The 27,823-nt window shown below is 44.5% G+C and overlaps 3 protein-coding genes across 4 annotated transcripts; 1 reads left to right on the forward strand and 2 right to left on the reverse strand.

Moving 5' to 3' along the window:
• Nucleotides 1–1,374: 1,374 nt before the first annotated feature.
• taf1b (TATA box binding protein (Tbp)-associated factor, RNA polymerase I, B) lies at nt 1,375–8,778 on the reverse strand. Of its 2 annotated transcripts, XM_026142682.2 has the most exons (15): nt 8,581–8,762; nt 7,418–7,516; nt 7,073–7,157; nt 6,905–7,002; nt 6,747–6,839; nt 6,294–6,387; nt 6,020–6,179; nt 5,837–5,936; nt 5,613–5,760; nt 5,333–5,507; nt 5,218–5,255; nt 4,906–4,993; nt 4,433–4,503; nt 4,064–4,286; nt 1,375–1,806 (listed from the first exon to the last, which is right to left on the reverse strand). In XM_026142682.2, the coding sequence occupies exons 1-15, from the start codon at nt 8,596–8,598 to the stop codon at nt 1,467–1,469; spliced, it is 1,830 nt and encodes a 609-aa protein (XP_025998467.2). In that variant the 5' UTR covers nt 8,599–8,762; the 3' UTR covers nt 1,375–1,466. The 2 variants fall into 2 exon arrangements, 1 of the variants encoding a protein (XP_025998467.2); XR_013901628.1 differs by lacking the exon at nt 4,433–4,503 and having other exon boundaries at nt 8,581–8,778.
• A 1,048-nt stretch (nt 8,779–9,826) lies between these two features.
• adam17b (ADAM metallopeptidase domain 17b) lies at nt 9,827–19,713 on the forward strand. Its single transcript, XM_026142679.2, has 18 exons — nt 9,827–10,158; nt 10,852–10,984; nt 11,074–11,207; nt 11,724–11,812; nt 11,884–12,064; nt 12,580–12,710; nt 12,793–12,879; nt 12,964–13,074; nt 13,304–13,448; nt 13,531–13,622; nt 13,725–13,874; nt 14,025–14,224; nt 14,301–14,404; nt 14,798–14,932; nt 17,070–17,200; nt 17,277–17,444; nt 17,536–17,592; nt 17,676–19,713. Exons 1-18 carry the CDS (start codon nt 10,074–10,076, stop codon nt 18,024–18,026), a joined length of 2,484 nt encoding a protein of 827 aa, XP_025998464.2. The 5' UTR covers nt 9,827–10,073; the 3' UTR covers nt 18,027–19,713.
• Nucleotides 19,714–20,009: 296 nt separating this feature from the next.
• Nucleotides 20,010–27,620, reverse strand: cpsf3 (cleavage and polyadenylation specific factor 3). The gene is made up of 18 exons (XM_026142680.2): nt 27,431–27,620; nt 26,946–27,009; nt 26,765–26,862; nt 26,539–26,667; nt 26,056–26,233; nt 25,479–25,568; nt 24,567–24,717; nt 24,308–24,483; nt 24,071–24,229; nt 23,586–23,732; nt 23,135–23,287; nt 22,944–23,052; nt 22,748–22,846; nt 22,283–22,377; nt 21,841–21,928; nt 21,689–21,755; nt 21,438–21,534; nt 20,010–20,196 (listed from the first exon to the last, which is right to left on the reverse strand). Exons 1-18 carry the CDS (start codon nt 27,499–27,501, stop codon nt 20,107–20,109), a joined length of 2,061 nt encoding a protein of 686 aa, XP_025998465.1. The 5' UTR covers nt 27,502–27,620; the 3' UTR covers nt 20,010–20,106.
• Between the last annotated feature and the right edge of the window lie 203 nt (nt 27,621–27,823).

Genomic DNA, 27,823 nt, shown 5'->3' on the forward strand with positions numbered 1-27,823 from the left:
TGAGATTTAAAACTTTTCCAGTGGCCATCATGGCAGCAAAAGTTACAAGACATAACAAGTAAAAAACAAATACATTTATATGTAAAAACATCATTAAGAGCGACATTAAAAACCGTCACACTGACTAGAAGAGTTATTCTCTCTTTAAAATGGACTTAAACTCCATTTTGTTCCTTCTGTAGATAATTCCAAGAAACAGGCACAGCGTATTTCAAAGTCTCTTTTCCTATGTTCTGTTTTGATTTTAAGAAAAAAAAAAAAAAAAAAATCATTTGTATGATGTTGTGAGAGTGAAGACTATATTGGTTGTGGTTTTTACACATATAAACACAAAGATAAGTTATGAGATAAACCTGCACAATTCAGGGGTTTATAGTAAGAAAACATTACAAAAGGTCACGTGTTGGCCACAGTTTCTTCTTCTGCAGGTGGAAACCAGAGGTGAGCAGTTCCGCTTCCTCAGGACTGACACAAGTAACAGACCAGAGTAAGACCTGAAACACTGCTTCACCTTTAACCTTTGGTTGGTCAACAGTTAGGGTTAGTACAGCTGTTTCTGCCCAGCAGCAGAGACAGCTGTTCACAATCATTTCAATCATTGAGGTCAAGATATATTAACACGGCGCAGACTGTACATGAAGTAAAGGTCACCCTGTGTCAGATGGAGGTCAGCTGAGGTAAATAAGTCCTTAGCTCCTCCTCTAAACTACAGCTGCCTCCACCCTTCATACTACAACCGCAAGCTGTTTTCTAGCTTCTGAAGCCAGAAGATCTCAAACTCGCCCAAAAAACATTCAGCTGCAGAGGGAGGAGGAGGAGCCACAGAATCAAGCAGCCAAAAGAAGCTCTGAGCTCAACTTTTCCACAAACATCTGGCCAGCTGCTCGGCACTGCTGCTGTAATGGACCTCAGCAGTTTCAGTGTGTGCTACCTGTAACAGGCTGCTCTCCATTAGTGTGATTGAACATCACCTCCTGCTGGTCACTCTTAGTCAGTGCAGCACTCCTGTTCATCCATGGCACACAGGGCAGTCCCCTGGAGAGTCACACAGTCTGCTCAAATATTCAGGACAGCAAGTTTAACAACTTTAAATCTACACAATTTAAAAGCTCTTCCAGCTCCATCCACACACATGCAGAACTACACCCTCATCACATGCCACACATCCATTAGTCTTCCAGGTACTGCGTGCTCCCCGCCTGCAGATACCATTCCCAACCCGATGCTGCAACTCTCCATCAGATCCTGTTGTTCAAACTACAAATCTTTTCCTCCTTTAGAGAGATCTCTCTCCTTTTTAGGAAACGCTCTGATCAAATTTTCTTCCTATTGACAGAAAAATCTGTTTTAATGCAATTAATCAAAGACAAGAGCAGCCCTTTTAGGTTTATTAAAAATGTCTTTGGTTTAAACAAAAACACGGAGGTAGCAGAAACAGCCAAATGTCCCACAGATGCTGCAAATTCTCAGCTCTTCCTACTTCGCTGCCGTTTCCTGTGTGAAGCCCGGGTCCCGACTGAAGCCTCAGCCGTCCTGGGTGATGTCCGGGTCCTCCTTGGTGACGTCCGGGTGTTGAGTGAAGCCTGGGCCTCGGGTGAAGCCCCGGCGGTCTCAGCCGAAGCCCCGGCATTGGCCTTGCTCTTCCCTCTGTACAGTCTGGTGTCAAAGATCCTCCTCTCCACACTCAGGACCTCCTCATAGAGGCAAAACGGCTTCACGTCCAACATGAAGGCGAAAAGCTGCAGCAGCCAGATGAAGGAGCGTGGCAGCGTTGCCTCCACCTCCTTGTAATGACTGTTGTAGCACCTGCAGGAGGAGGCAAGATTTAAGTGTCAATGCATCATCATGGGAACGTTTGAACAGATGAGGGGAAATTTGGCATTATGATGTGGGATCAGTTTGTTGTCGGGCCTAGTCACAAGTTTGAGGTCTTCCAGGAGATCTCATTCAGCAAATCAGTTTAAAACCCACTAATGAGCATCGAAGGAATCAAAGGAGCTTGGAAAGAAAAGCATCTGGACTTCTTTAAGTTTCTTGAAGACGTTTCGTTCGCATCTGAGAAGCATCTTCAGTTCTAAGAGCAATTGTTGATTCCCCAAGAGAAAGGATGCCCCAAATGTCTACATTTTGGACAGAGAATGTCTTCTCTGGTTTGAAAGAGGAGTGGAAAAAAAAGCCATCTATGGTCGTGTCCAAATTCATGGGCTGCATCCTCCTGAGGACCCAGCCTTCACGATCTACGTGGGCCGGGTCCTCAGAAGGTTGGGTAGGCCGGAAGTAAACGGCTGGGGAAATTGGATGGTCTAGCCTTCTGATTAGCGTCACCGCTGTCTCGGTGGAGTTTAATAAACTCAGCCGTCTGCTCCTTGCTGTCTAAAATATAACAGGACACTGGCGTAAACTCTCAACCGTCTCACACTTCTGTTTAATCAGTTTTCTGTTTGACGTTTATTCAGCTGTGTGAAGATCCCGGAGGAACCCACCCGGGGGATTAATAGTTTTATTTTATCTAATCTAATAACTTTAATCTCAGCCAAACCGATTTACTCACAAACAAATAAAACACTGAAAAAAACCCAACAATAACATTTTTAGGTTGTCTAAGTGACTTATATATTACGTTTAACCTGAGTAGCGAAACTCTGCGGTGATCTGAAAATGATGTGCCGGGAGTTGTGCTGTTCTCGGCGGCTTCAGTGACCCTCGAGCTCCCGGCTTCCTATCGAGCTGGTGGGTAGCAGATGCTCCGAAAACGTTGAAGCACTTTTGCAAATATGCGATATCTTGATAAACCGAGCAGATATTTGATGTTTACATAAGTACTTTCTCGCCTGAAAATATGTTAAAAGTTCATTTTGTGACCCAGAAAGATTAGTACGAGTAATTTTAAAACTTAGTAGCGGCCGCCATTGTTGGAAACTGGAGTTTGGCTGGGCCGCGCTATGAATTCTGGGATATGGTAGGCCACGAAGGACACACCCGACCCATCCTTCAAATTCGGGAAAAGGAGGACGCATTTGTCGGCTGCTTTCGGAGGAGTCTACGGATTTGGACAGCCTTCGGCGCGTCGCTGTGACGTAATCGGTCTACAAATGCGGCCTCGGGAGGATGCAGCCCATGAATTTGGACACGACCTATGTCTACTGTGAAAACCATCTTTAAACAGAGGGCGGGGCTTATGACACCAACTGTCTGCCATCTATAATCCAGTTTTGAGATCCTTCCCAGACACTGACATCCGGGGCCATTTGACTTCAGTAAGAACTGAAGAAGCTTCCCAAGAAATTTAAAGTCCAGACGCTTTTCTAAGCTCCTTAGACTATGATGACCTGGATGACCGAAACCCTTCACAGACATGAGGTAAGAAGCGTCATTCTGTAAGCGATCGAACCCAGCGTCCAGTCTGTGAGGCAACATCAGTCCAACCTTCATGACATACAGAACACCAGTACATTTCCATATATCACCGCTTTGTCATCACCCTGAGGGGGAAACTTCAACCAGCCAGTGAACGTCATAGAGCTCACAACTCCTAACCATCACATTACTCCACCACGCTTGGCAGGTAACTTCCTCCTCCACCCAATTTTTTTCTTCCTCACACTTCACACTAAGATTCTTTGTTCATGCATCGCTATTTTCAGTCCTCTGTCATCAGCTCAGTTTAAAATGACTAAAGCCTTAAACGACCAAATAGACTCACCAGAACTTCTGTCCTCTGAGAACAACTTGTCAAAAGATCTCAAGCCAAGATGTGTACTACTCCCTTTACTGGCCATTCTCCAAGGTTTAAAACTATAAATCTCAATTTTTTACTGAATTATTTCATAAAGCTGACTGCTGATGACCAGCGATCTACAAGCGCTGATGTTTATGTCGTGCAATCTTCTATTTTTGCTCTATACAAGCAGCAGTACACTCTTAAGTGTGAAATCTTCACTTTCCTCTTTGGAAGTTTCTCTCTTTGAGGCAAGTTTCTGGAGAAAATATTCCTCTTTGGTCATTTTGAGATTTTTGTGCATTTTGATATTTCAACCTGAGACTGAAGCTGTGAGTGACTCACAAGCAGCGTCTGAGCGCCGGGTGCCAGTACATGTCGTTCAGCGGAGTCAGGAAGTCGTATCTACGGGTCATGACCTCGTCCAGCTTCATGTGGTGCAGACTGGGACCGTCTGATTCCTCCTCGTCCCCCCAGCAGAATATGAAGCTCGATGGTCCTACGTCCTGGAGCCCCGATGGACAGGAAGCCAGCTTCTCGAAACACAGCTGGACCTGCTCTGCAATTCCTGCACAAACAACAGAGGGAGCGTGTCGCATCTCAGGATGTTTTTTCATGTGCTTCAGATTAATTTTGCAGAGAGAAATGAATATACAGGAAAGGACAGGACTTCACCTCTCTTTCACAATAAGATCAGCCAATTAAATTTCTTACTTTTTTTTTTAATCATCGAACACTTTTCTTTCTTGTTTGGGTAAATTTGTTTCTTTGACTTCCACTGCTTCCTGCCGGGGAGAGAAAAAAAAAAAAAAAAAAAAAAAGCATATCAGGAACTCTTCATCAAAAACAGAAAGCACGGGTTTAAAAAAAAAAAAAATCTTTTTTTTTTTTTTTTTTTTTTTAAAGGAACAAAAGCAGCTATTAAGCAGCTTCAAATGTCTCCACATCTGCAGGTGTCCGAGTCAGACACCAGAGTCAAACTCACATTATTCACATAAAAACACAAAGAGAAGAAAAAAAAAAAAAAAAAAAAAAAAAAAAAAAGAGCCCATTATTCCTTAACGTAACACACAGATTGCAAACTTCCTGTGTGCAGATACGCCAATGACGTCACGCTTTAAAATCAGGACTAAAATCTGATTTCTGCACACAGATCCACCTCAGGGGAAATACCGCTGATGTCCTACCTGGAGACATTCTGGTCTCTCCTCTCTTGAGCTCGAATCAGAGCGGCCTGCATCACTTTGTACCACCTCCTCAGGTTAAACACCTTACCTGTGGATCCACACAGAGACAGAGTCGCACACAAGCCACGTCTAGAAGGGGTCACGCTCAAAGGTCAAAAGGGCAGAAAAGTTCCAAGATCAGACATAGTTCGTCATCTGTATACAGTCATTCACAAACACGTGCAGTCAGCCATTGATTTTCAAACTGAACATGTTATCGAATAGCTCCTTACATCTGTGCCATGTTATTTTTTTAATAAATATAAACCCAACCTGAGTCCTTCTGTCGTCCAAGATCATTGGACAGATGCCTGAAAGATAGAACCAATCACAGTCAGCACACCTGGAGCCCTGCCGGAGGTCGTCTGACGGCGTGAAAGATACGTACCACTCGGTCATGTCGTCCAGGCAAAAGAACAGCTTCAGAGTGACGATGATGAGGGCAGCGGCTTGCACGTCATACCGTGGCAGGGTGGGGTGATTGTGGGGGTCAAATGTGTGGAGCGTTTGATCCATCATACCGGTGTGCTCCAACAGCCTGCAGACCCAGGGGTGGAGCTCATCTGACAGGAAACAGGCGTGTACAGGTACACTGTCAGTGTTTGTATGTAAAGAAGGTCGCCTCCAGCAGAGACCATTATCGGTCAGAACACTGAAGTAGTCGTTACCGGGCAGGTTGACATCGGACAGGTATCTGAGGCTGAGCAGCGCCGGGTGCAGCAGGGTCTGCTGACTGATTGGAGGAAAAGCAGGCAGCTGCAGGAACTGAATGAGAGTCTCGGCCTCTTTATGAACGGCGTGATGAGACGGGACCGTCTACAGAAACCAGGTGAGAGCCAAGTCACGCATCATTACCAGGGCCAGGTAATAAACAAGATGGCGGCTTTCTCACCTCAACTACAAAGATGAGGGAGTCCTTCCCCGTGACTTTCATCTCCTCGGGAAGCTGCTCATAGGCGTTCAAGTACGGGATGTGACCCTCATTCACAAGCCTGCGAAACATCACGTTCATCCAGGTGAAACACACTGGTTAAAACCCCTCAGCCACGCAAGTGCAGGTGGGTGCAAGTGGTACCTGAGCAGGTCGCTGAGCGTCAGCGCCTCACGGCTCCACACCAGAGCCAGGTAGATCAGAGACAGTGTCTTCTTCATGCTCAGCAGACTCTGGCTCCGCTTCTTCCTGGCCGACAGGTAGGTGAGGGTGTCCGAGGAGCCGGACCAAAAACCAGAATTCTCTGAGGTTAAACGAGCAGTCAACTAACGCAGGAAACCTCATCTGGTCATATGACCTGACACTGAAACTTTTACAGGAGCTTCCTGTCAGACTGAGGACGCTTCCAGCACCGTACCTGTGTTTGAGCCCGCCGTGCTTGCTGGGTTCGACTCGCCATCTGTGCAGCTGATCCCCTCGCTGGCGCTCTCCAAGTCAGAGCCCACAGCTCTCTGAGGATTTAGATTTAATTATTAAATCTCAAAAAATGAAATAAATCAAATGAAATCAATAACCAAAAAAAATAAAATAAAACTTAGTAGATGAAGTAAAACATAGAAAATCAAATAAAATGATTAAATATACAAAAAGAATACAAATTTTTAAAAAAAAGTGAAATAAATAAGAAAATAAAGACAAAACTAATCAAAATTAAGGATTAAAAATACACAAATCAAATAAAAATACAAAAAAGAAATGAAAATGGATTAAAAACAAAGGTGAAACTGCCAGGAGACAGATAGATAGACAGATAGATAGATAGATAGATAAAGCTGACAAGCAGTTTCCAGGCACCACCATAAAAACTCACCACTCTGAACTTGCAGCTCCTCACGGGGTCGTGGGTGTAGGCCTGGCGACTTTTCTGCAGGTAACACCTCCACAGAGGACACAGCACATCATCCTGAAACAGTAACACCAGTTAGGCCTCTGATTGATTGCTTTGTGGTTAACAGAGAGGAGACGGACCTTAAATTGAGGATGGACTCCAAGCGCGAGCAGAGCATCGGCCTGGTTCTTCAGGATAAACTGGAAACCCTCGCAGACCATCCACACGTGACCACGCTCTAAGACAAACAGACACGTTAAACAGGATATGACATCATCGATTTATGCTGCTGCTGATCGGACACTGACCGGCCTGCTTCTTGCGGGGTCCTCTGATGGTCGACACCCTGCTGGACAACTTTAAGAAGGACAGGTCCACCACCTCCCGGGTCCTCTGAGGACACAGTCACATGTTAGGCAACAGAATAAGGAGGTCCTCTACACGTGGGCTTAACCACCAACACCATATTGTTAAAAGAAGCATCTTAAAGCATGTTTATGGAGTTCTGAATTCCCTATATCCCCATAACATATTCATACTCATCCACCTGTGTAGTAAAAAGAGTGTCTCTGAAAGGGCACTGAAGAGACCCTGACACCTCAACCTCCAGTTACAGACCACTGTACAGGTCATAATGACGAAGATGTTTTTACCTCGATCACGTTGTGGCAGGACCTGCAGTAGAAGCGACCCTCGTCCGAAATGCCCCAGTCCACTGCTGAACACTGGGCACAGGGCACCGTGTACTCGGCCTGCACGCGCGCACACATACACAGACACACGGTAATGCTCAGGTGTTTCTGTAAATATTCTAATGAATAAATTAATCTTTCAGTCTTAAAAAAACAAAACAAAAAACAAAAAACGTACTTCATGTTTTTATTAACTTTATATAATACTAAGTGCAATAATCCTTTCTGTCATCGTTGTATTTTTACTCAGTTGTATATAGTATTTGTATTCTATTTTTATCTTATTGTATATTTATTTTATTTTATTCTACTGTATATAGTATTTTATTTTATTCTGTACAGTTGTGTACTGTATTTATTCTTATTGTATTCTAATTTTTGCCTCATAACTTTTGCACTGTCCACTTCCTGCTGTGACAAAACAAATTTCCCACGTGTGGGACTAATAAAAGGTTATCTTATCTTATCTTATATTCGTGCATTCAGCTCTTAATGAACAGCGGAGGAGAAATCAGAGCTAATGTTCACGTTCAAATGCCTTTGAAAACAAATTTATGTACAACAGCTGGTGAAACTGTACAGCAGCGCCCACGGGAAAGAAGGTCAACAATTAAACCTCCAGATCCTAAACACTTCACCCACAAAAGTCTAGACGTCATTAACAACGATTGCTAAAATAATCCGTCTATGTTTATCGGGAATATTTATTTGCGTTTTCATTTGTTAACTTTAAGGCTTCTTTGAGACTTTCTGAGTATTTCGACACACAATGTAGTTAAAATCAAATTTTAAATCAAAACTCATTAAGCGTACACAGTTCACAGGTACTGGTAGAGGAGTTTATTTTGAACATTATGGATAAACTGTCGCTGATATTACGCTAACGGATTTTAATTGAAGAGAACAGTTATTAAATGTGTGCCGATTAATTACTCAACGGCTGCGGAGTCACACAAACCTGTTAAATGTCTGAAGTTAAAGTTGGAGACTGAATGTCGTGCCAATCATCTTAAAACACTAATATTTTTAATTGAGTTTGGTAGGACCAAACTAGCTGACAACTGCGTTCACCGTAGGTTGCGTAAAATGAAACGGCCGGTTTATGAGAGCACCGGGAGACTCACCGTGTGTTCGTCATCCATCCTGAGTAGAAAACTGCAGCTTTAACACGAAACTTTGGATTTTGTCAGCACTTTGTTACAACCGCACGTGCCTCTGGTTGGAGACGCTGGGACTCTTCTTCTTCGCGCATGATTTCTGTGAGACTGAACGCCTCTCTGCTGCAACCACAGGCCAGATTACATACTTCAACTACTTCTACTCAGCTGTAAAATAAAATAAAAATAAATATGCTTTATTTAAATATTGTTGTAAGTAAAAATAATACATGTGCTATACTGTGTTAAATGTGTTTAAAATAACAAATGATAAATGTGTCTTTTATACTTTTTTTTTTTTTTTACATCTCCTCGTATAAATATACTAAGTATTAATTTTCTGGATGTTTCTAAATCACTTTAGTGAGAGTTTTTCTTCCTCCAGATGATGATGATGATGATGAGTTCCTGATGTGCTCTGTGTTTCTAAGCGGATTTGATGAGGTCAGAGGTTATAAATAGATGCCAGATGTCTCTCTGATTCTCTTATATAAGGTGACCCCCCCCCCCCACACACACACACACACACACATACATACACACACATATACGTACAGGCAGAATGATGGTTTGATTGATTTTTTATTATTGATCTAGCTGAGGCGGATCAGCTGTTATCAATCACTGTCACGGGAATGGTTTCGCGAGCTTTTTGTTGGACTCGTGTGCAAAGCTTACAACAAAACAAACACAAACGCCTGATAGATTTTCAAAATAAAACATGTGCGGGTAAACGCTTTTCTTTGTGAAACATTTCTAAAACAACTGAAGGTTTGATTATTGCTTTGCTATTAAAAGAAAAGCAAAGAGGGCTATACAACACAGACATCCCACTAAACAAAAGAAATTGATTATTTATTAATTAGAAACACATTTGTATGTATACATTACTATTTGTATTTTAAATTTAAATAGTATACTTTTATTTGTTATTTATTCATTAAGTTAATTTCATTAAATTAATTAAATGTTGTATTATATTTATTACTTTAAAATGAACTTTTTTTAAAACTTGTTTTAGTTTTAAAGTTAAGATGACAGCACTCCCCCTCCAGTCTAAAAGATTTCCATCATTAAAATTTATTGAAATATTTACTATTAGCTACCGTGCGTTTGTTTTCAACAGTATTGATTATTAATCGAATTAATACTTTTTTAATCGTACCCTTAAAATCCCTTGCTTTTACTGTGAAAGCCCTCGGGCCTACTTCCGCCCTGCTTCCTCGGCTCTCGGTAGCTTCACTCGGACGCTCTCTGACTTCCTGGTGAGTGGGGGCGTTTGTTCTGCCCGTTTCCAAACACAACAAAGACTCGAGTGGGGTGAGATTTAGTGAGGTCGGTCCAGAGATGAGCTTTAAAGCTTAAATTTGTGTCTGAGCTGCGGTTGGAGTTTAATCTGATGCTAGGACGTTGAAGCGGGCGGCGGAAGGTCTTCATTCAGTCCGCCCCGACGGTTCAACATGTGGCTGCTTTTCGCCTTTTTAGCCGCTTTCACCGCTTTAACGAAGGCCGCCGTCCCCCCGGACACGACGGAGCAGGACTTCAGTGAGTGTTTAAAACTGAATTTAATCGTAAATGTGTCCTTTGTGAGAGCCGCCTTTCCGCCCGAAAAGTTCATGTTTGAGGCAGAATGTATGGAGGACCGCTCATGTCAAACAAAAGTTTAATTCGCATAAAAATCACAGATAATTAAATAAATGGCTGAGTGCAGGATTATTCAACTGGATCATGATAGTAGTTTATTAAATGGAAAATCAAGTCAAATGAGATTAAAAGTTAACATTTTGACCAGATATTTAACTATTATAAAAAAATCACAATACATGAACTTAAAAATAAAAAAGTCATAATAAGAGAAGTGTAGGGAGTTAATTGTGCCTTTTAAGAAAGAAAAAGCAAAACCAAGAATAATGCTGTGCCATAACGATGTTAGCATATGTCACTGGTTTCTAATCATGATGTCATCATTTGACAGGAAATGAGATGATAAAAAGTGCAGAGTACTGAAGTTTAATATTTTAACTTCGTTTATCGTTACAAACTTTTTCCTTTTTTTTTCATAAAAGGAAAAAGTGGATGGAAAAACTTACATTTCTATTAAATATAAAGTCTGCAGCATTTCATTTGTGTTAATTATTAACTGATGTGTTGAGTTTGGTCACTTGTTGGCGTGTGGTAGAGCTGAGGTATTTCACAGGATTTTCAATGCTAACAGGCAGGTCTGCGTTTCCTCCGCAGTGTCTCTCAGAGCGATGCTGGATGACTTTGATGTGCTGCCTCTCTCCAGCCTGCAGACGCACTCCGTCCGCCGTCGTGACGTCCAGACTCAGACGCACGTGGAGAAGCTGATCAGCTTCAGCGCCCTGCAAAGGTAAGATGGTGGCGTCCGTCCATGCAGCTCTGTGCCATTTTAAAATCTTTGATTTGTAAAATCTGAACATCTCCTCCTCGTGTCTACAGGCATTTCAGACTCTACTTGAGGACCAACGATGAGCTCTTCACCAGCGACTTCAGAGCCGTGGTCATCAGCGAGAACGGCCAAGAGTCGACCTACCCGGTCAACAGGCACAACTACTTCACTGGACACGTCATCGGTAAACTATTTAAGCAGAGCCTTTGTGGGAGGTCTTTGGGGTCCTTCTGGTGGGTTTTTTGTTTGTTTGTTTTCTTTGTTTTGTTTTTTGTATTCGTCTTGATGGAGGCTTTTAAGGTCCTTGTAGAGGTCTTTTTTGGTTTCTTGTAGGGATATTTGGGCTCCTTGAATGGATTAAAGAGGTCTCATGGAGATTTTAGGTGTTCTTATGGGGTTTTTAGAGTCCATGTGGGGATTTCACGTGTCCTCAGAGGGTTTTAGAGTCTCTCGTGGAGGTTTTTGGGGTCCTCTGAGTTTTGAGAAATCTACTTCATGGTTTCTTGTAAAGCTTGCAGAGTAATTAAAAAAAATCCCCAGATGTTCTTGAGAAGGTTCACAAGGCCTTATCAGGCTTCTTGTAGATGTTGTCGGGCTGGTCCAAAGTACTTCAAACACACGTGTGGAATGTGTGTGGTGACCTTTAGCTGAAAGGATTAACATGGAGTAACTGCTCCTTTAATGAGTTTTTGTGTTGTAGGGGAGGAGAACTCCCGTGTTCAGGCGCACATCGAAGATGACGAGTTCTCCGCTCACATCCTGACTGATGAGGCCGAGTACAATGTCGAGGTAAACATCTGAGACTTGGAGTAAACGCCTGCTGAGTGATCAGTCCCTAAACCTTCATCTGCTCTCTTCAGCCTCTTTGGAGGTTCACATCGGCGCCCTCTGGCGGTCGCCTCCTAATCTATCGCTCGGAAGACATCCGCAACATCAGCCGCCTGCAGCAGCCTTCGGTCTGCGGCTACGTGACCTCTGACCCCAGTGACTTGCTCCCTGACAGCGTAAAAGCAGCTGTGATGGAGGAAAAGGAGGAAGAAGGTGAGAAGCGAGCTCCTCACCTGAACTTAGCACTGCGACTGCTTCCTGTTTGAGGGTAAAGCTCACACTGACCCAAAGTGACCACGCCCAGGTGACACAGGAACCGCGTTAACCACAGAGAATGCGAGAACTTCCTGTCACTGCTCAGCACAAAGGTGCCCAGTGAAACACCTTCATCTGAACTGAGTACAGAGCGAGCGACACAAACAGGAAGTCAATCAGAAAAAAGACTTTTAATGTGAAAAAAAATCACAAAGTAAAAGCTGTTTAAACAAAAGAGAGCTCGCCATTCCAACCGAAGGAAAAGTTCGAGCTTTAAATGAAAAAATACAAAATCTGAAAAAATATTTTTAAGGTAGGGGGAAAAAAAGAGAAGAGAGCTTTTACTGTAAAAACATATATTTTAATATTTGACACATTCAAACACTTATAAATAATAACAAATAAAAAAAGAGCTTTCAGTTTCAAATGCATAAATAATATTGTCTGATGTGTTTCGGTGGTTTCTTGTTTAGAGTCGGCGTTCAGAGTGAAGCGTCACGTGCACGACCACAAGAAGAACTCGTGTCCTCTGCTGCTGGTAGCCGACCATCGCTTTTTCAAACACATGGGCCGCGACGAAGAGAGCACCACCCTCAACTACCTGGTCGGTACCACCTGTACATTCATCACCCCCGCCTCTCCCATCCACTGACACTGAACCCTGCCCCCTCCCAAATGTGTTTCAGATCGAGCTGATTGACCGTGTCGACGACATCTACAGAAACACGTCATGGGGCGAGGGGTTCAGCGGGTACGGCGTCCAGATCGATCAGGTGAGCATGCTCTGTTCCGCTTCCTGTTTGTGTTTAAACTCGGACGCTGTGATTTTTAACGTGACACCGCGTTCCTGCCATCAGATCATCATCAAGAAGTATCCGACTCCTGTGGATCCCGGAAAAACTCATTTCAACATGAAGGGAAGTCCAGTGGAGGGGAGAGACGTTTGGGATGTGAAGAAGCTGCTAGAGGTAACCACAGGAAGCTGACACTGCCACGCCACCGAGTAACTGTGTCCATATTCACATTTAGAGAAACAGGTTCAAGATTTAGGTCTGTGAACACAGGTTTTTTTGTGAAAACGACATTTAATTTGAAAAGAAACAGCTTAGTGTGAGTAGAGCAGGCTGTGATGTGGAGTGTGTCGGATGCATTGGATCGGTCAGCTCTCTGAGGTCTCTGCTCGCCATCCTCTCGCAGCAATTCAGTGTGGACATCGCGGGGAAAGCCTCCAACGTCTGCCTCGCTCATCTCTTCACCTATCAGGACTTTGACGAGGGCACTCTGGGGCTTGCCTACGTCGCCCCGTCTAAAGCCGACATCGCTGGAGGCCTCTGCTCCAAAGGTGAGTCCCGTGGCTCCGCCCCAGAGTCCCTGGTAGATGGAGGTGGAAGTGTGACTCACGTTGTTGTCTCCTTCCACCACAGCTAGTCCTTCGACCTTAAATGAGCAGGGAGTGATCTACCTGAACACTGGCCTCACCAGCACCAAGAACTACGGCAAGACCATCCTGACCAAGGTGGAAATGAACCAGGCGTTCTGATTGGTTAATGCCTGCTCCTTTAGAATTGTTTGAGTGTGTGTGTGTGTGTGACACAGGAATTGTTCGTCATCTCCACAGGAAGCGGACCTGGTGACAACCCATGAACTCGGCCATAACTTCGGCGCAGAGCACGACCCGGACAAACCGGAGTGTGCCCCCCGAGAGGACCAGGGTGGGAAGTATGTCATGTATCCCATCGCCGTGAGCGGAGACCACGTCAACAACAAGGTGCAAAATGCTGAATCCAGGATTTCAGTCTTTAAACTCACTGTTCCACCTGCATGTTTATTAGCGCCTCTTTACACATTGATTATGAGTTGAAGCGACAGTGAACCTCTGCAGAATTACAGTCTGTGTTTGCCTCTCGTGTGCTTCCAGATGTTCTCTGACTGCAGTAAGCGCTCCATCGTGAAGCGTCTCAGGTTGAAAGCACCGTCCTGCTTTAAAGAGAGGAAGATCAATGTATGTGGGAACTCCCGGGTGGAGCAGGGCGAGGAGTGCGACCCAGGACTGCTGCACATCAATTCAGACCTCTGCTGCACGCCCAACTGCAGGCTGAAGGCCGATGCTCAGTGCAGGTCAGAGATACACCTGACAGGTGAGGTGATTCTCTTGCAGCGGTGCTCTCGGCTCACCCCTGCTGTCTGTGTTCAGTGACAGGAACAGCGCCTGCTGCAGGGAGTGCAGGTTCGAGGCCAAAGGAGCGGTCTGTCAGGAGCCCATCGATGCCACCTGTAAAGGACACTCATACTGCACAGGTGAGCTCCAGTTACCACACAACACTTTCAGTTGACAGCGTCAGACGACTGCAGATTTTTTTAAATTATTATTATTGCTATTATTATTATTTCTGCTGTAAAGTTGAACAATGTAACATGGGAGCCTGCTGGAGCCTCTATTGGACGATAGAGGAACTGCAGGGTCTGGGATCGGTTGTTTCAATGAATCTAAATCCTTTCTAATCTTTTGCAATTCTCAGTTTAGTAATACGTAGTTGTCTTATTTTAGTCATCACAATGAAAACTTCTTCTAATTATCTTAATAAAATAAATGTTTTTGAACCAATAGCAGAAGAAGCAGAGAGTGAGGTTGGATAAATGGCTGTAGGTGGAAACGCTGATAGTGTAATATAAAGTGTTGTGTGTTGACAGGAAACAGCAGCGAGTGTCCTCCTCCAGAAAATGCTCCAGATAAGACGGCGTGTTTGGACAGTGGCGAGTGTTTGAATGGAGAGTGTATCCCCTTCTGTCAGGCCGTCCTGAAGCTGCAGCCCTGCGCCTGTAACGGTACGACGCTCTCAATTTGCAAACAGTTTAAACTTAGGTTTATACCCCTGAGTTTTCTCTGTAGTGAGTGTACTCTGATAGCAGGAAGGCTGTTTACCTCAGCGTTATCTAGTAGTATCTAGTATAATGTTTGGTTATAATGAGCTGTTGTTTTTCAGTTAGCTCATTATCACATGTCTAACCTGCTGACATTAAGCCCCAATATCAGGAATAAATGAGCACGTTTACAGGGAGTGCAGAATTATTAGGCAAATGAGTATTTTGTCCACATCATCCTCTTCATGCATGTTGTCTTACTCCAAGCTGTATAGGCTCGAAAGCCTACTACCAATTACTACTACCATATTAGGTGATGTGCATCTCTGTAATGAGAAGGGGTGTGGTCTAATGACATCAACACCCTATATCAGGTGTGCATAATTATTAGGCAACGTCCTTTCCTTTGGCAAAATGGGTCAAAAGAAGGACTTGACAGGCTCAGAAAAGTCAAAAATAGTGAGATATCTTGCAGAGGGATGCAGCAGTCTCAAAATTGCAAAGCTTCTGAAGCGTGATCATCGAACAATCAAGCGTTTCATTCAAAATAGTCAACAGGGTCGCAAGAAGCGTGTGGAAAAACCAAGGCGCAAAATAACTGCCCATGAACTGAGAAAAGTCAAGCGTGCAGCTGCCAAGATGCCACTTGCCACCAGTTTGGCCATATTTCAGAGCTGCAACATCACTGGAGTGCCCAAAAGCACAAGGTGTGCAATACTCAGAGACATGGCCAAGGTAAGAAAGGCTGAAAGACGACCACCACTGAACAAGACACACAAGCTGAAACGTCAAGACTGGGCCAAGAAATATCTCAAGACTGGTTTTTCTAAGGTTTTATGGACTGATGAAATGAGAGTGAGTCTTGATGGGCCAGATGGATGGGCCCGTGGCTGGATTGGTAAAGGGCAGAGAGCTCCAGTCCGACTCAGACGCCAGCAAGGTGGAGGTGGAGTACTGGTTTGGGCTGGTATCATCAAAGATGAGCTTGTGGGGCCTTTTCGGGTTGAGGTTGGAGTCAAGCTCAACTCCCAGTCCTACTGCCAGTTTCTGGAAGACACCTTCTTCAAGCAGTGGTACAGGAAGAAGTCTGCATCCTTCAAGAAAAACATGATTTTCATGCAGGACAATGCTCCATCACACGCGTCCAAGTACTCCACAGCGTGGCTGGCAAGAAAGGGTATAAAAGAAGAAAAACTAATGACATGGCCACCTTGTTCACCTGATCTGAACCCCATTGAGAACCTGTGGTCCATCATCAAATGTGAGATTTACAAGGAGGGAAAACAGTACACCTCTCTGAACAGTGTCTGGGAGGCTGTGGTTGCTGCTGCACGCAATGTTGATGGTGAACAGATCAAAACACTGACAGAATCCATGGATGGCAGGCTTTTGAGTGTCCTTGCAAAGAAAGGTGGCTATATTGGTCGCTGATTTGTTTTTGTTTGGTTTTTGAATGTCAGAAATGTATATTTGTGAATGTGGAGATGTTATATTGGTGTCACTGGTAAAAATAAATAATTGAAATGGGTATATATTTGTTTTTTGTTAAGTTGCCTAATAATTATGCACAGTAATAGTCACCTGCACACACAGATATCCCCCTAAAATAGCTAAAACTAAAAACTACTTCCAAAAACATTCAGCTTTGATATTAATGAGTTTTTTGGGTTCATTGAGAACATGGTTGTTGTTCAATAATAAAATTATTCCTCAAAAATACAACTTGCCTAATAATTCTGCACTGCCTGTATATTGACTTCAGTTTAGAAGATGAGGAGGAAGAGGATTTGGTTTAATTAAGATGGCAATGACGTTGGCATTGATCCCTTTTGCAAAAATAAAAAATAGCGATGATGCTTCATATCATGAGTCTGAAAGTGCAGGTATGAATTTAAATACAATATCCTTTTTCTTTTTTTTTTTTTAAAACAAAATAAACTTTAAAAAAAAAAAAAAACCCAGCTGACTGCAGAGAATCACATCTGCAGTTACTTGTGCGATGCTTCTTCTCTCAAACTCTGTTTTGTTTTTCTCCTGGAGGTAGTTTCAGTCTGTTTCATGCTGCAGCTAAAGCCGTTGTTTCTGCCTTTGTTCCTCTCAGAAACCAACGCTTCCTGTAAAGTCTGCTGTCGGAGCAGCGGCGGCGTCTGCACCCCCTATCAGGACATATCAGGCAGTTTCCTTTTTCTCAGGAAGGGCAAACCCTGTACCGTGGGTTTCTGCGATGGAGCGGTGAGACCATCGCTAAATATTCAGAGCTTTTACACTGAAGGCGACAGGAAGTGATGACCGTTTCCTGTGCCTGCAGGGAAAATGCATGAAGCAGGTGCAGGACGTGGTGGAGCGTCTGTGGGACTTCATCGATAAGCTGGACATCAACACGTTCTGGAAGTTTCTGGCTGATAACATTGTGGGCTCAGTGGTGGCGTTCTCGCTGCTGTTCTGGGTTCCTTTCAGCATCCTGGTGCACTGTGTGGTGAGTGGCATCTGTGATCGCATCTGCGGGGGGGCTGGAGGGTTCGGGTCGCCTTTGAAGACTGAATTTTGTCGCACTTCTTTGGTTTCAGGACCGGAAACTCGATAGGCAGTACGAGCAGACCACCAAGTCACTCCTGTTCCCCAGCGTGAGCACAAATATCTGAGTAAAGAAGGTTTTTAAAATTTAATTCTCGGACATGCTCTCACACACGTCTCTCTGTTTTCCCAGAATGCCGAGCTCTTGAGCAGCCTGGATTCGGCCTCCGTTCGGATCTTCAAATCTCCAACGTTCTCCTCCGGCCCCCTTCGCTTTCATCCCAGTGGCCCCGAGCAGACTGGCGCCGACCCAGCCCAAAGCCCACCTCCTCTGGACAGCCCCCGCATGGCCACCATCCAAGAGGACCCCAGCTCAAACTCCCACCTGGAGGAGGCATCCCTTGAGGAGGCGTTCGGACGTCCAGCAGGGGCAACCCGGCGCTCCTTCGAGGACCTGACAGAGAACATGAGTCGCAGTGAGAAGGCAAAGGTGTTCAGGCTGCAGAGGCAGCATCAGATCGAAAGCAAGGAGACACAGTGCTGAGGCGGCGAGTGCCTCCACCTTCATAGAATAGCTAGAATAGCTCTTTGCCATTGTACATGTACAACGAAATCCCGGCTCCACCTTTAGCTGCATCTTCGTCAGGATCCGTTCCAGACTGCAGAGTGTCATACTCTGTAAGACAAAAGCCTCAACAGCTGGCACTCAGACCACAGACGTATACAAGATGGACTTAGCCCCGAAAATATGTTTTAAATACTGATATAAAAAACATGGTAGCCTGCTGGCGCCTCTATTGGATGATAGAGGAACTGCAGGGTCTGGGATCAGTTGTTTCAATGAATCTAAATTCTACGTACAACAGAAAGTAAACTCAAAAAGTAAAACAAAGAAATCTTCAGATAACGTGCTTTGATTTATATCGTTATTCACTATCAGTGGACAAAATGTCCTTATTACAATATAAAAACACTGTAGTGCCTTAAACCTGCAGCAGTGACCAGCAGGGGGCGCCTCCTCAGTGTCTAAAGGAGACTCCTGCTCCCTTGACCGTTGACCTCAGTAAACGACCTCCTGACGCGTTCATGTCTCGATTTCACTTGTTACTCAATAATGGTGTCGTTGGGGGCAGGGTTTCAGTACAGGCATCGCAGCTTTTGTATCTGTTCATTTTCCTTCCCGATGTTTTGCACTTTAGTCTTTCACGCCAGTTCTTTGTGTTCCTCTAAAACAGGTGGCCAACTCCAGGCCTCGAGGGCTGGTGTCCTGCAGGTTTTAAATGTGTCCTTGAGCCAACACAGCTGATTCAACTGGCTATATTTACCTCCTCAACATTTGCTGAAGTTCTCCAGAGACTTGGTAACGAACTAATCATGTGATTCAGGTGTGTTGACCAAGGGTGATATCTAAATCTTTCAGCACATCGGCCCTCGAGGCCTGGAGATGCCCACCCCTGCTCTAAAACAACCCGTCCTGTTCAGTGAAGCAACTCAGCAGCTCCGGGAATCAAACCTGTCAGTGTTCGTGCCTTGCTCAACGTGCTGAGCCTCTGTAAATATATGAACGTAAAATATTTTATCCTCCTGCAAAGCCCTTTGGACTGTTTGTGTTTGGAGCCTCATTTTAATCGTTTAAATTAAGCTGATGTGTTTTTGTTTGTTTGTTTTGGGCTTTTTGTTTTTTTTGTTTTTTTAAAGCACTTCGTGCATCTCAGATTTAGGGTTGGCGAAATTACAGTTTATGGTTTTCTGAATATTTTTTCAAATTTTTTTTTCTACTGTTTTGTAAGGCAAAGTTTAATGCTCACCTTCAAGAGTTTCAAAGTCTACAAGACTTTTAGGAGAAAAAAAAAACAGGGAAAATGTGGAAATAAAACAAAACATTTAAAATGAATATTGTTCTAATTTTCTAAAGAAAAGCAGGACTTTTTCTTGCATAAAAACAAACCAGGTTCAAGCACCAAAGCTGAACTCCCCATAAATCCATTTTTTTTTTTTTTTTTTTTTTTTTTATTTAAAAAGCGACAATCAGTCAGCAGTGAGCTCTTCTTATCTGGTATCCTGATGCAATAGAGCCAGTGTTTTTAATTTCATGTGCTCTTCTGTGCAGATGATGCTCTGCTGTATCTACACGTTGTTTACTGTCACATCACTGAAGTGGTGTCGGATTTAATATATCATTACATGTTAGAAAATTCTGCTTTTGGATTAAAAAATGAAGACATTTCTAAGACTCTGTACTGTTTGTGTGTTGAAGATAAGAATACTGCACTAATTAGCAGGTATCTGTGCCTGTGGAATAGCTGATCACCTAGCACTCCACCCTCTTGTTCAAATGTGGTCTACAAATGTCCATCTGTTACATACAGTCAGTGTCTGAGGCTGTGAAGCTACAGCTAACAGATCTGCAGAACACCATTGGAGATGATGTTTTATGTATCCAGAATAAGCCAGCATGACTGAAATAAGTGTAAACCTTTTTAAAGCGGCCATCGGAGGCTTTGATGGTCTAAAGGAAACAGACTGAGAAACTCAACTGAAGTTTATTTTACACATTAAAAAAAAGCATTCATTTTTATAGGAAATCGGTACAAAAGCATCCCCTGTGACATCACTGTGGCCTGTCAGAAAGCAGGGCTTAGGGCGTCATGGAGCCGATGGACAGCGACTTCTATCATCTCCCTTAGAGTCTCGTCCTCTGCGCATGACACCAACTGCAGAGTAACACACAGAGGTCAAATAAAGGGTATTACATCATTTTCTACAGAAACAAACAAAATACTTGCATAAATAACATATGTGAAACTATTAATTTCACACATAACCAGGAAGCAACTGTAAGTTAAGCTCAGTAGCACTGACTGTGACTGTATAGTAGTCTGAGAAAATAAGCTTGAGCAAGTCTGAGTTCAGTTTAGCCCTTTACAGGCTTTACCTTACAGGCGCTCTTTAAATGTTACTGTGTGTGTTAGAAAGAAAATTCAAGGGGCTTTTGAAATGAGAGAAGGCGAGCTTTACAGGGATATTTTGTGTATCACGGTATCATGAAGCATTCACTCAATACTGCTGTCTGAACACAGACAGAAAAAAATCACGTGTGTGCTACACATCCCCCCCCAATTCCTCACACATTTTGGACTCCAGAGAAAATAAAAAAAAATCAGTTGCACTGAAGTTTTCTTCCTGTTCAGCAGCTGACTTTCAGTCTCATGGAAACTGCACAGCTGCCTGCTGGGAGGTCAGAGTCACTGCAATCACACAGACTGCTTAAGGTTTACAAATGATAAGCATCAGATTTAGTAGAAAGCCAGTTTGTCAATGAGTTGCAATCGGTCTGAGTGCAACTAACTAGTCTTTACAACTGGGGACTCCAGTGGTTGCTAACTGGGTGTGTTCCTATATGAAAGCAAGGTTGGCGAGGATCTGTGTTTGTTATCTGTGGAAGAATCTGTTTCAGATCTCTGAATGTATGAAGTTAAAGTGAATTTTGGTTTTCAGATGGACACAGACTTTTGATGTTCCCTGATTTATCAGTTAATCTGTGTCATCAACTGTCAACTCAACCCAACAACTTTTATGCCGTCATGATGTAATAATGACTGATCAGAGCTGATCTCAGTCGCATGAAGGTCAGGTAATTTCTCTGTGTGAGTGCAGCCTGACAGAACTTCAGCCAATGACATCTCAGAGGCGCCGTCTCTTATTTACATGCTTTGAGGTTTAAACTTAACATAAAGCCCTGCAGCGGGAACAGGAAGTACCCATACTTTCAGGTTTTTCATGAACAGATCGGGTTCTGTAACAGGAAGTCTGAGGATTTAAAACAAAATGATCCTTAACACCAGATTTATGTCACATGACCTTAATGCAGCTTAAACTGCACAGCCCCCTGTGCTAAAGGTCAGAGTTTTGTGTTCTGTCAGAAGGTCTAACTCTGCCCACTCCTCATACTCACTCTGGTCTCTGGGTCTACTGACGCTGTGACGCCGTCCACGGTCACGCTGAGGTTTTTACCATCTTTGAAATTCACGCAGTCATCCCCAAACATGTCGCTGCAACACAATACAAGTTAGTCTACCACTTGGGGACTTTTACTTTGAAAATTTTGAAAATGCTAAGTTAGAAATGAAATCCTTTCTTGGGTCTGTGTGTGTCGGTGTGTGTGGTGTTTGTGTGCGCACATGTCTGTGTGTAGCAGCGACTCACTGCAGCATGAGCGCAAGCCTCTCCACAAACACGTCCATGTCGAAACTTTCCTTCTTCCCCTCCACAACTGAAACACACAAACACACAGATGTTACAGATTCTGCACTGTCCCCAAACATTGCACTTCAAACTGCCGTACTGTGTTTACTGACACTTCTGGGCGTTGGGGTTGGACTGGACCTCGAGGATGACAGTGGCAACGGCGTCAGCGTACATGTCATTGAGCGGATTGGCGATCCACTGAGGAAACAAATCAAGAAGAAACACTTACTTACTTCAATGATGGCAAAATGAAACAGAAATTAGTGAACTAATTGGTAAAATTCTGGATCTGTAACACTTTAAAAAAAAAACGAAAAAACAAATTTACAACAAAGAAACAAAAGATCTGAAATTAAAAAAACTTCAACAGCTGCTTAAATATGAAGCAAAATTAATTTTCCTCCAATCAGTGAGTTCCTGTTTGAAATAAATCTGAACATTTTGTTTCAGACAGAGCACTGAAGCTGCATCCATGAACAACAAAGGCTGTACGAAATCACAGCACCTCTGCTCACATGGGCTGTAGTGTATGTGTGTGTGTGTGTGTCTGACCTCTAGCAGCACCATGCTGGCTTCATGAACCATCGTGATGCTCTTAAAGATTCTCACGGTGATTTTCTCAGTTCCCTCCACCTGCTCCACATCGCCTGAAACACAAAGAGCAGCTCATGAACGCTCTGTGGACCGTGTTCAATTAAACTTCAGTTCACTTTTATTTATATAGTTCCAAATCACAACAACAGTTGCCTCAAGGTGCTTTGTATTGTAAAGACATTGTCTCCATCATTCTCTGTAAACGTCCTGATGGAGGTGAAACACCTTCAGAAACTAACATGAACATTTTTAAGCCCACGTATCATCAAGTCTGACATGCAGAAAAATTCACGACCAAAGATCCCATTAAATATTTCTAATGCATCGCCTCACAAAACTTCCGGTAATGGGAGGAGCCAGCTTAAGTTTTACTCTGGATGACCCGAGTCAGGTGAGTCCAGGTGAGCTTTGCTGCTTTCTTACCTGCGAGGTTTCTCAGCTGGCTGACCAGCAGTGAGATGGGTCCGGTGTATGGGATGGCCTGCGTCTGAGTCACCATGCCCATCGACAGGTCAGTGTAGTCTGTACAGAGAGCACAAATGTCAGGAAGCAACAGGCGATGCGTTCAGGGACCAGCATCAGGCTGGAATAATTAGTGCAGGTAAACTGAGTTACTGACTGGAGAGGTCGGAGGGCGACAGGATGTGATAGTTGAAGTTTCGTTTGACGAGAATCCCAGAGACCCGCTGACCCTGAATGCACTTCTTGTCGGCAAGGGAGCCCATCACCTGCAGCAGAGGATGCTGGGAGTTAAGGTGGCAGAAGGTGAAACGAGACACGCTTAAAGCTGCGGATGGTTTTCAGGAGGACCTTGGCCAGTTTCTCTCCTCTGAAGTTGAGCGTGACGGCCTCGGTGTTCCTCGGGTTGTGCACCTCGATGTGGACCTCATCGTTGTCCTCGTACTCGCGGATCAACGCCGCCTTCAGACGCGCCATCTCGTTCTGCTCGCCGTGGACGAGAATCTGCAGACCCAGGATCAGCACACGTTAAACTAAACTCACCTGTTCCCGACATCAGACCGAGTGCTGTGCACAGTTTCAGTCAGTAGAGCAACAAAGAAAAACTCCAGGTCCAGGACTGAAGCTGCATGCGAAGGTCCACAGCGCACAGACGTCTTACTCTCATTAGATGATCTCTGCTCTGCTGAGCGATTGGACTGAGTCATGATTAACAATTATACAGCTGCTACAATTTTAGCACTTTTGAAACGCTGTCATCTGTTTACTGATAAGCTGAGAGTGAGTGAATAAATCTGATTACCACATGAGGAGGCTTGAGAGCTCTGATGAACTCGCTGGTCTGTTGGTAGTCTGTGTGAGCTGAGAAGGAGATGTAGTCCACCGACATCTTCAGAGGAAGCTTCTGACCCGACATGGTGGTGATCTCGTCGGGCTCTGTCATGATGTGCTGAGAAACGCAGACAAACCGTTAGACCTCGAAGGAATCAGGAAAGAAACTCGGCTCTCTGAAGGCTTTAAATGATTGTGTCATTTTCACTCTGGCCTGATGGGGGCACTGTTGCCTTATTATTAATGCCTAAACCCTGACACAGACGGTTTAAATCAGAGCAGATCTGCAGGTCTGGGCTTTCCGCCACTCCCCGAAAAGAAAATCAGACTCTCAGGAAACATTTTCCACTCAGAAACGGGAAAATGTTGGAAAAGCCTCAGAAGCAGGCTCACTCAGGTTTGTCCTTCAGGGCAGTTTCCTGACTCCACAGTTAAAATAGTCCAAGCTGACCTCACCTTGGCGAGCGTCCCCTCCACGCAGTATCCGGCGATGATGACGCCATTCCTGCGGTCGGTGCACCAGCTCTCAAACAGCTCTCTGGACAGGCCACTCTGCATCATACCAGGAGATGCCATCACCACGCTGGGACCGATGTCATCGAAGTGGTCCATGCTCTGAAACACACACATGTAAAAATACTGCATGTATAATGATATGAGCCAACTGACAACCCACGGACTGCATTCACTGACCTTGAGGTTGCTGATGTGCTTGAAGACAAAGGGGTTGTTGATGTTGATAGCCTTGCGGATCTTGTCGTTCATGGCGTTGATGTAGGTCTGGTACACAGCCATGCACTTCCTGGCCAGAGAAGAGGCGTAGTAGATAGGGATGTCGTGGAGCTCCGGGTGGTTCTGCCAGTACTCGTCTGGATCAAAAACACGAGCAGATCAGAGGTCAATAGGGTCGGAGCCGGACTCATGGGCAGAGGAGACCGAGAGAAGACCTCACCGAGGATGAGGAGCAGCTCCTGAGCCCGTCCCAGGGCGAAGACAGGGATCAGGCAGCGGCCCTCCCTGTTCACGATGTCGTGGACAGTGTTGCAGAAACGAGCCTCCCTCTCCTCACGCTTCTCGTGGATGTGAGTGCCATAGGTCGACTCCTGAACGCAGAGCAGGAAACATTACTGAGTATGCTTGGCTCGCTGATTCATCACAGTTGCATCAAGATTAGCAGTCACATGATGTAGTAACAGCAGGTGTTTGCAGCTCCAGGTTTCACCTTTAGGGTGTGATCTCCACACACGGGATCATGTGGAGATGTCAGATCTTACAGACATTTGAGGCGGTTACACCTCATTCATGGTTTTACTCCGTTTCCTGGGCAGGGATAGCTCAGTAGGTAGAGTGGTGGCCCCATGATCGGAAGGTCGGGGGTTCGATTCCCCTGAACAGCTACCCTGAGGTACCCCTGAGCAAGGTACCGTCCCTACACACTGCTCCCCGGGCGCCCAATGGCTGCCCACTGCTTCACTGAGTGAATGGGTTAAATGCAGAGAGGGATTTTCCCCACGGGGACCAATAAAGTACACACTTTCTTCTTCTTCTTCTTCTTCTGTCACGTTTCTGTGGTCGATGTTTCTAACGATGACCTCAGAAGTAAATTGATCCCTGTGAAGTTCAGGCTGCTCTAAAATATCAGGTTTTTTTTCTACTCTTGGATCTGGATGATGTCACTGAGATGCTCCACCCATATGTGGATTCTGTGAGGCAGCCAATCAGGAGAAATTAGGCTTAAACTGGGCGTAGCTAAAAGAGGACAAACCAGCCCAGAATCAGATAAAGGAGGATTATTATGAACGACGGATCATGCAAAGCTGCCATAAACTTTGAACAGTTGATTTCTGATTTCAGAATCACTCACTGTGATGAGGATGTCCGGCTTCACGCTTGGGATCTCTGCTGCCATCAGGTGTCTGTCCTCTTGACGGGAGAAATCACCTGTGTACAACAGCTACACACACACACACACACACACACACACACACACACACACACACACCATGCGCGATTAGCAGCTGTGGCCATGCTGTCCTCAGTAAACTCACTCATTCACAAAAACAAAGTGCCTGTCTGAGGTGGTCCCTCCGGAGAGACAATAGTTTTGGAACACACCAGCACATTTTCTCTGCTGTTTAACGCAGAAAAACCCGACTGCGATGCGACAAAGCATCACCCCACTGATCATGTGTCTAAGACAGCCTCGCCCTCATCGTATTCACATGAAGTCACAGGAACTTATTTCACCTTTATTTTCAGTTCTTGCAGCGTCTTTATTTCTTAACAAGCTGCAGTGATTAAAAAAAAGGTCAAAGAATCTGAACTGTAGTTTTTAAACTGCAACTAAATGTCCATAAAAACTCTGAGTGTGTACATGTAGCAACACGCCCACAGAGGCGCAAACACTCAGAGGAGGCTGGATCAATGTCTGAAGAACTCACCTTGACGCCGGCGATCTCGATCATGAACATGGCGGCTCCGAGGACATGGCCGGCGTGGTAACACCAGAACTTAATGCCAGCCACCTCCTTCACCTCGTGGAAGTTGATGGTCTCGATCTTTTCCATGCTGTCCTCCAGGTCGGTCTCCGTGTACAGCATGTCATCAGCTGAGATGTTACTGCAGACACGATTCAGACAATCAAGCGTCAAAGATTCTAAGCAACTCATCAGCAGCGTCTTTGACGGCAAACAGCACTTACCTCTGCTTCACAACTCCTACAGCAGGTTTGCATTACTCCAGTTTAAAATAACCCTCCTTTGGATGTCTTGTTATTTTAATTTAAAGCTGCTTATCACTGACCTGACACTGACCTTTGCTCGTTCGAGGTAACCCAAAAGTGAGGCTCACCAGCATTCGCCCACACTCTTATTAAACCGTTAAAAAACATTCTCAGAGTCAACGTGTCTACCGGCGAGTCTCACCTGACTTTGACGTAGTCGGACAGCAACCACCGGTAGATGGCTTTGGTGGCGTGTGTCATGAACGTCCGACCTTTAAAGCTGGTCTTCTGCAGGAACCAGGGCAGAGCGCCGCAGTGGTCCAGGTGGAAGCTGATGGAAGGAGGAAGAGTCAGCATAAACATCTGCGGTACATCAGTATCATCATGCTGCAGGCAGTCATGTGACCACTCGGAGGCTGTGAACTCACTGGCTGATGAGCAGGAGGTCGATCTCAGCTGGGTCGATCAGGTCAATGTAGGGCAGAGCGTCCATCCCCTCCAGACCAGGATGGATCCCACAGTCCAGCTGACACACACAAAGAGACACAGACCTTTACACACACTGAGGCTTCACGTTCACAGCTGGAAGGTTCATATTCACTATCTCACCATGATCTTTCTTCCTTTGAACTCCAGGATGATGCAGGACCGTCCCACCTCCTGACCGGCCCCCCTGCACATAGACACACACTGAAACCACACTCCACACCTCACCCCAACATCCAGCTCAAACTCACTTTAAACCAAACTCCATTCAAAAATCAGTCAATTTTTATTTGTAAAAGAGCAAAACCCTGAAAGAATTGGAGTCACATGACTACACTCATAAGATTAAATATGCACTGACAGACGACCTTATATTTAATTATCAGCTGTGTCGAAGCTGGCAGGGAGATCTTTTCAGATTATAAGTGTTGTTAAATGAGTTCTGAATCAAAGCGCTTCACTGGAAACTTCCGCGGACCTTTTTAAGTTGTGTGTTTTACGCGTTTTATAGTTTATTTATGAACCCTGAATGAGTGATTTTCTGAATGTAGTTCTGTGAGGAGGGGGAGCCCGCACACAGAAAGAAGCTGAAGTTGCCTTAAACTCACAGCGGGCGGATCAGCAGCTGGTCGCTCTCCTCCGCCGGAACCGTCGCGTCGGGTTTACGTTTAGCCGCCATGTTGTTTACTTCCACACGCCGAAAAACAAACAAACAAACTCCGTCATCACTCCGTTAGTTAGCCACCTGCTATCAACAGCGGCTCCACAAGGTTTACTAATATGTAGCTTCCGGTCCCCAGTGAAATCTTTCCGTGTAGTAACATTAGTCCTAACTTTTTGTTCCGCGATGAATCCCGGAGGAGAAGTGTGCTTTAAAGCAATCTAATATATTTAAAAAAAAATCAGATTAATATGTATCAAATAAATAAATAGTATTCATCAATAAATGCTCAAATTAATTATTAACTAAATATATACTACTAATAATTACAAACAAAAAT

The sequence above is a fragment of the Astatotilapia calliptera genome, chromosome 15 (genome assembly GCF_964374335.1).
Source record: "Astatotilapia calliptera chromosome 15, fAstCal68.1, whole genome shotgun sequence".
In the NCBI taxonomy this organism is placed as follows: Eukaryota; Metazoa; Chordata; class Actinopteri; order Cichliformes; family Cichlidae; genus Astatotilapia; species Astatotilapia calliptera.

Bases quoted from the DNA above. Each gene is read 5' to 3' on its own strand.
- taf1b (XM_026142682.2), bottom strand. The intron at 7,158-7,417 runs GTAAAAACATCT...CTGTGTCCTCAG, and splicing joins CCTGCCACAACGTGATCGAG to AGGACCCGGGAGGTGGTGGA. The intron at 1,807-4,063 runs GTGAGTCACTCA...CTCCTCCTGCAG, and splicing joins CCGGCGCTCAGACGCTGCTT to GTGCTACAACAGTCATTACA.
- adam17b (XM_026142679.2), top strand. From the start codon at position 10,074: ATGTGGCTGCTTTTCGCCTTTTTAGCCGCTTTCACCGCTTTAACGAAG. The intron at 10,159-10,851 runs GTGAGTGTTTAA...TTTCCTCCGCAG, and splicing joins CACGACGGAGCAGGACTTCA to TGTCTCTCAGAGCGATGCTG. The intron at 14,225-14,300 runs GTCAGAGATACA...GTCTGTGTTCAG, and splicing joins AAGGCCGATGCTCAGTGCAG to TGACAGGAACAGCGCCTGCT.
- cpsf3 (XM_026142680.2), bottom strand. From the start codon at position 27,501: ATGGCGGCTAAACGTAAACCCGACGCGACGGTTCCGGCGGAGGAGAGC. The intron at 27,010-27,430 runs GTGAGTTTAAGG...GTCTATGTGCAG, and splicing joins CAGCTGCTGATCCGCCCGCT to GGGGGCCGGTCAGGAGGTGG. The intron at 25,569-26,055 runs GTGAGTTCTTCA...GTGTGTGTGTAG, and splicing joins TCGAGATCGCCGGCGTCAAG to CTGTTGTACACAGGTGATTT.